The following is a 7,424-nucleotide window of genomic DNA, read 5'->3' on the forward strand; positions in this document are numbered from 1 at the left end:
GGGCGGCTTAAGGCGAGTGGCGCTGCGAGGCGCACTCAAGCCTCGCACGGGGACGGAGGATAGGTTTAATCCACAATTTCCAGATGGGATGAGACCACACTCAGAAATCGCCGATGGGTTAGTGAAAGCAGAGGGGGGAAATAGAAGGAATCGAACAACTTGTGGAATTTTTGATCTGTCTATATACATATGCATGCATGTATGTATGTTTGTATTTATTTATTTTACGCACTTTTACACTTCACTCTTGCTCTTTGCACTGCTTTTGTTAATTCTGCACAAAATTCTCTGCGTCCGACCTGCGCGATGCTCTGCAACAAATTAAATTCGACAATTAAACAAATATTATTCGCAATTCGCTTTGGCGTCGGCAATGGAACTCTCCACAGCGCAGTCTCTCCACTCTCGCGGGCCCTCTCCAAGCGGGGGGCAGGGCTGCACTGCCGATCGCCGACGCTTTGCGCGCGCTTTTACCCGCTTTTCAAATTCAAACTTAAGACTAACAATATTTAAGTATGATAATATTTATATTCTTTTAATTACAATTATTATATTATATTATTATTATTATTATTTGCATCATTTATTTATATGCCTTGAACTGTATAAGAGTAAATTTAATTATATATGTATATGTAATGTATGTTAATGTATATGTACATATGTATATGTATTACATCATAAGTTATACATGCTTACATGCATTTATACACAATAGGCCATGCATACATACATACATACATATATGCAGTCATACATCATACATTAAACTGAAATTCTAACATAAATGCATACATTCAGACATACATACATACATACACATGTACAAATGTACATACATGCATGCTTACATATATATATATATCACATAATCATTCATCAGTTGGTCATCAATTCATCAACCCGTCAATAGTTCAGTCTGCGATTCTTCTCAGATTTGCTTTCCGTAATGGAAATGAAGAGTGCGACCATATATAGCTATCTCTTTTCAGTTAATAAACAACAGAAATTGAATGCAGTTTTTAAATTTATTTGCAAGTTTTTTTTTTTCATATATTATATTAATTATACTAATGTTTATTCTCATTATCATTGTGCACATTTTCAGCAGCATATTTCACGTCGATTTGTATAATAAATATATTTATCATTTTCATACAAATATATATGTATATAATTAGCATATATTAATTATATAAAATGTTGTTTTTGTTTTTTTTTTGTTGTTTTTGATTTCACTTAGCGCCTAAACAGATTACAAATTAAATTAGAATGTTGCAAACAAAAGAAAGTGCGAAAATGGAATTGAAAACGCCCAACAGAGAAGAGCAACAACAACAACAACAACAACAATAGCAAAAGGGCAACAACAACGATGCAAAAAGAAATAATAAAAATTACAAAAATAATATATATGCATCAAAATATGATTAATAAAGTGGTTAAAAATACAGAGATATATATAAACTATATATATATATATATATATATATATATATATGTGTGTGTGTGTGTTTATATATATAAGAATAGATAAATGATAATACAATAGTTGATAATAGTTGAGGGATAGATAGATAAGCTCTATCGATCTGAACTGAAATGCATAAAAGCATAGGGAACGTCATCATCGTCATCATGGTCATCATCATCATCGTCATCATTATCATCGTCATCATCATCGGGCTCTTTGGAATCAGAGAATTGCTTTCGAAGTTTTAAGGTTCCGTCTGGTTGGTTATGCTTAGGGTAATATTATTATTATTATCATTATTATTATTATTATTATTATTATTAGCATTATTATTATTATTATTATTCCGTCTGCTGGTTTGTTTATGGGCGTATTCATAAGTGGGCGCTGCTGCAAGCGTGTCGTTGTTCATCATTATAATTATTAGCATCATCATCATCATTAGCCAGTGGATCACTTAGTGTTAATTGCACCAGACACAGCCACCAGCTCCGGCACGGACGACGATCCGGCGCTGCTCTGGCTGACAGTGCGCGCGTGGTCCACGTGGTTGCCGATCGCCGCTGCGGCCGCTGCCGCTGAGGCCGCTGCCGAGATGGGCAGAGCTGTGGCGGCGACTGGCGTTGCCACGCCTACGCCCGCTGGTGCAGCAGTCGGCGATGGGGACATTTCGTTCGCATCCGTTGTCACCGGCTCCACGGTGGGAAAAACGGGCGGCACGGCCGTGGACACCACAGGCGTCTGTATCATGGGCGTGGGCGGCGACCGGTTGGCGGGCAGCTGATGCGCCGCCTCGCCCGACATTTGCATGTGATATCTGTGGAGGGAGTGCGTGTGTTAGTGGCATTGGCATTCGGATGAAACGTGATCGTGGCTCACTTGTAAATGTTCTCGGTGCTCTCGACGACGCCCTGGGTCAGGTTGAGGCTGCGGCCCTTGATGCCCGACTCCTTGGCCGGCGGCGACCACCAGTTGAAGACGCGACCCACGACCGGCACATGCCGCAGAATGCCCTCCTGCCAGAGCTTCTCCTCGGACTCGCGCTGCAGATCCGCCGTGGCCGCCTCGATGCCCTGCATTCAAATCGAATCAGTTGAAATGGCCAGTGGCCAATGGCGATGGCAGTCTTACCTTCTTGACGATCTCCGACATGGTGTCCAGGACGCGCGAGTTCTCCTGGACGCTCTTGCCGACGGTGACGACCAGGTCGAGCAGCTCCTCCACCTCCGTCTCGTGCGTGACCATGCCGAAGCGCACGCAGATGAGGCCGTCGGTGCCCTCGCCCAGCGAGAAGGCGTTGTCCGTCGACTTGAGCGCCTCCACCAGGTCGATGTTCAGCTTGTTGAGCTCCGTTTTGGCCTGGTCCGTCAGCAGCGACTCCCAGCCCTCGGGCACGAACCGGACGCCGCCCATGCCCGCCCACTCGGGCAGCGGCACCAGCCGGAGCACCTCGCTGCGCTCCACCAAGTGCATGAAGCGCGCCTTGTGCTTGATCGTGGCCCGCAGTATGTCCACGTGCGCCTCCAGGCTCTGGGCGAAGCTCTCCAGGTTCTCCGAGCTGGGCGGCTGCTCGCCCAGGCCCAGCTCCAGCGGGCAATAGCGTATGCAGCTGCCGTGCGTCGGATGCTCAATCACCTCGAAGTCAAACTGCGGAAACGAGATTCGGGTCAGGGATTCATGTCGCTGCGGACGCAGTTACTCACATTGGGACAGTCGCGCTGCAGTATCTGGCCCAGCCAGGAGTTCAGCCGATCGAAGTACGAGGCGTTGTTCACCTTCTCCAGCGGCTTCTGGCCCGCCTCAGCCGCCGCCGCTGCTGCCGGCTCGGCGCTCGGCGTGATTGGAATGGTTGTGCTGCCGTCGAACTGGTAGACCACCACCGGAGCAGCTGCGTCGAACAGGGCGTTCACGTCGAACGCGCTGTGAATGATGTCCGACAGGGCGGCGCCCGTCTGAGCACCGGGCGTGTGACTCTACGGAAAACAGATTCACAATGGAAGATTAGGGGCAACGGAACAAAATGGAAGACGAGGTTAAGTTACTCGGATGCCTTAACACTAGAATGGCTTGCTAACAGCAGGGAGAGCTACATGGCACCATCTTCCTTTCAGAGTTTGGAGGGGGCAATGGGAATACCTTCTTTTAGTTCTGATTAAAATCGTATTACCCTAGATTGGATTGGCTTGATAAGAACTTGGAGTGGGAAATGGACTTGGCTACCTTCGGTTGTCATTGAAGTTCTATCAATATTATCATATCATATATATCATGCGAACTAAATATCGAATTGCCTAGCTTCGATTGTTGCGATAAAAGTTTGGTATAGATAACTTCCATCATATGTACTAAGAAGTCTTTAAGAATATCCCACTACTGATGTACGATATAATCGTATAGATATGAAGAGATCAGACAAGACAAACAATAAATCTTTAAGAATGAATAATTGGGATAACAAATTGATAGATAGCAAAATAGTAAACCTAGAAAGACACTAAAAACTATGCCAAGTCTCGGATTATCTTAGATTGTGTTGCTTCGATAAGGGTTTACAATGGGAAAATGGGATAAATTCCTTGAAATGTAATTGGGATCCCATTAATATATTACTAATAGGGGCTAGGGATCTTTAAATCCTCATCTATGCTGAGTCTGCCCCCATTTAAATATGGAAAATGGGGGTGATTCCTAATATGCCATCGAAATCCTATTAATATCTTAGGCCATCATATCAAACAGATAACACAGTTCATATCTGGATACATGAAGTCAATCTATGCTGTCTCTTCCTTCTGGATCCAAGTAGGACAAGGGCTTAGAATGACTAATATCCCATAATGGAATCAATAGCATATTCCGTATAGATATAACAAGACTAGATAATACTCTATATAGGAACATGAAGTAAATCTATGCCAACTTCTAAGTAAGTAAGATGAGGTTAACGTCGTATAGAAATATGTGTGGTACGACTGCTCTATTATATAACTCCTTAAATGCTTCACAATTAGAATGGGAATAGCTTCCTATTCAAAATAAAATAGATTCATCGTAGTGCCAATTAGAGGCCTGCATGGGTATACTTGGTACTACGAATACTATACTAATATATGACTAATATACATGACTAATATATCTATAGACAAAGTAAATCTATGCCAACTCTCTTGGGTCTCAGTCAATTTCTAAAAATAATATGTGGATAATGGATAATATAGATAGAGAGTAGTACGACTAGTTTATCAGATTGGTTAGGGAAGAAAATTGGAAAAATTAGAACAAATTGTCTAAGCTTGACAATGGAAAGATTAGATAGAGTATTCACTCAATTTCTACGAGTTTCACGTGAATAACTTCCTATATATAACACAAAATACCTAATTGAAGTTCTATCGATATGGTACGACTTTTGACAATATAGAGAAGGAACTAAATCTCTATAGATCTATACAGTCAATTGATAAGATAATGGGACTAATATCCTATAGACATAGATATTTACTATAGGCTGTTCCATTAAACTATCTTTCTTAAAATATCAATCTCTATGGATGCTTATATTCCATTTGGGTTAGGGTCTTATGGGTCTAGGGTTTGGCTACTACGTTACCAGCACTCGGATGCCCTCGCACTTGGAGGCTATCTCGAAGAGAATACTGCATGTCTGGAATGCGACGTGGAGCCGCTCGGCGATGGCCTTGCGGCCGAGCGCCTGCAGGCTGGTCCACAGAGAGAGGGCGTTGAGGCGCCGGGAGAGGATCGGGTCCGATTCGAAGGCACTCAGCGCGCTGTTCTGGAGCGGCCGATGGAGCAGCACAATGGGCAGACTGGGCACGCCCAGCCAGCTGCCCAGGTTGAGGGCCATCGAGTGGAGCACGTCGTGCACGCTGCCGGGACTCTGGGCGCAGACGAGCGCGGCCAGGCCGTGCCCGCTGGCATGGAGCCACATGTTGTGGGCCTTGCAGACGTCGCGCAGGCGCTGCAGGTTGTCCACGTAGCCGCAGAGCGAGGCGCCGATGTCGGCGACCACCAGGAGCGGGGTGCGGCTGGCGGCCAGGTCCAGCTGCACCTGCTTCTGGAGCTGGGCCAGATCCATGGTGCCGTACTTGCTGTCCTCCGGTATGATCTTGATGGCGTCCAGCGAGATGCCCAGCTGCCGGCAGGCGTACTGCAGCCGCACCGGCGTCGTGTTCTCCGAGATGTAGAAGCACGGCTGGGCCAGGGCCGGAATGCCGCCCTCCAGGTAGCCCGGACAGCGGGCGACTATGGCCAGGCGCACGGTGCGCAGGACGGCGTCGGCGTTGTCCGCATGGAAGCTGCTCGCGGCGTTGCTGAAGTGGAACAGGGTGCCCAGCCAGCGGGTGGCGTCGCCGGAGATGCTGTTCGTGACGCGCAGCAGATGCTGGCGGTCCAGGTGCGACAGGTAGGCCACAATGCTGTGCGAGATGAGCGCCAAGTGGGAGACGTCGTCGAGGGCGGGCAGCGGAAACTCCGGATCGTCCTCGCTGTCCGAGTAGGCGACCAGCTGCTCCAGCGACTTCAGTATGTCCGCCGGCACACGGTGCTCCTGGCGCAGCTGCGTGGCCAGCACCAGCTCGGCGGCGGATGTGCGTGGTGCACGCTCCTGCTCCGACTGCTCCTGCAGCGACTGGCTGTCGCCGGAGCTCTGGTTGTCGCCGGACGCATCGCTGATCACCTTCGCCGGCGAGCCGGGCACAGCCTTCACGTTCTCCAGCCGCTGCAGCATCTGAGAGGAGCGCAGCTCCAACTCAGCCAGGCCGGAGCGTATCTAAAATGAAACATCACAATTAACCACAACAACAACAACAACAGCAATGAGAGTGTGTGTGTGAGAGAGAGAGCCGCAGCAGCAACAAAAACAGTTGCCGCAACTGTAAACACTATCAAAACAATAAGACGTTGACGTTGACGTGTCTTCGTCGTCGTCATCAAATGCCAACAACTTACGCTGGATGCGGCAATTTCAGCCACTGCTGGTGTTGCCGCCGCCGCCGCTGCTGCTGCTGCTGCTGCCGTTGTTGTTGTTGTAGTTGGTATCGTTGCCGCTATCGTCGCTGACGTTGACGTTGTTATTGCTTTTGTGCCCATTGATGACGGTGTCGAAGGAGACGGCGGCTGCGGCTGCGGCTGCGGCCGTGCCTGTTGGGCAGCGGCAGCGTTTGGCTCGGCATCAACTCCAGCCGCTGACATAATTCTATAGGTTAGCTTGGCAAACTTTTCGTGGCTGCGCTTTTCGATTCGTTCTGCCTGTTTTTCTGTTATTCTAGCTGATGTGGAGTTCTACTATGGAATTAGCCCAACTACAAATTTGAGGATTTCGAATGGTTGGCATGTGTGGTCACACTGCATACGCAGCCACATAATCGATGCATGCTATCGATATGCGACACACATAATATCGTTTAACGATTGGCGCACTTGCAGCAAGTTGGCAGCGCTGCAGCCGTTACAGGGCGCCAATAATTTAAATGTGTCTACTTACATAAGTTTACTTGACTTTCATTGTTCTATTTATTTTTATTATTGTTTCTTTTATTTGACTTTCTCAGCACTGACCCAAATATCAGTTGCTGTCACTAATGCATATTTGCAGCTTTTGCATTTGTTTTGCGACATGTGTTTCGACGGCACTAAATAAAATGCAACTTTTGCAAAAGTCGAGCAACATTTGTATGCGACTGGATTATGCGAACATGGGGAACATGGAACATGGAGAGTTTCGACCATGTTGCCAGGCAATATGTGCATCAACACACACATACATACATACACACACATGTGTGTCGGCGTCTGTGTGCGCTTGTAGCTTTGCACTTTATTCATGCATAAACTTGCTGAGAAAGTTTCGCGTTCGCTGAGCTGAGCTGAGCTGGTTCGCCAGCTAAAAGTTGCCGGAGCATTGGGATTTGCGAGTCCGCCTGCCCACAAC

The 7,424-nt window shown here is 47.1% G+C and overlaps 1 protein-coding gene across 1 annotated transcript; it reads right to left on the reverse strand.

Annotated features, from left to right (window-relative positions):
- Positions 1–1,062: 1,062 nt before the first annotated feature.
- On the reverse strand, positions 1,063–6,835 carry LOC115564830 (pyridoxal-dependent decarboxylase domain-containing protein 1). The gene is made up of 6 exons (XM_030389564.2): positions 6,443–6,835; positions 5,085–6,263; positions 3,178–3,447; positions 2,606–3,121; positions 2,354–2,547; positions 1,063–2,291 (listed from the first exon to the last, which is right to left on the reverse strand). The coding sequence occupies exons 1-6, from the start codon at positions 6,683–6,685 to the stop codon at positions 1,928–1,930; spliced, it is 2,766 nt and encodes a 921-aa protein (XP_030245424.1). The 5' UTR covers positions 6,686–6,835; the 3' UTR covers positions 1,063–1,927.
- Positions 6,836–7,424: the final 589 nt, after the last annotated feature.

This window comes from Drosophila navojoa, chromosome X (genome assembly GCF_054131105.1).
Source record: "Drosophila navojoa isolate 15081-1374.11 chromosome X, UAZ_NAV_1.0, whole genome shotgun sequence".
Lineage (NCBI taxonomy): Eukaryota > Metazoa > Arthropoda > Insecta > Diptera > Drosophilidae > Drosophila > Drosophila navojoa.

Coding starts and splice junctions, on each gene's coding strand:
- LOC115564830 (XM_030389564.2), bottom strand. CDS start 6,685: ATGTCAGCGGCTGGAGTTGATGCCGAGCCAAACGCTGCCGCTGCCCAA. Junction 3,448..5,084: donor GCGAGGGCATCCGAGTGCTG/GTAACGTAGTAG, acceptor TGTTTTCCGTAG/AGTCACACGCCCGGTGCTCA. Junction 2,548..2,605: donor TGTCGGAGATCGTCAAGAAG/GTAAGACTGCCA, acceptor ATTTGAATGCAG/GGCATCGAGGCGGCCACGGC.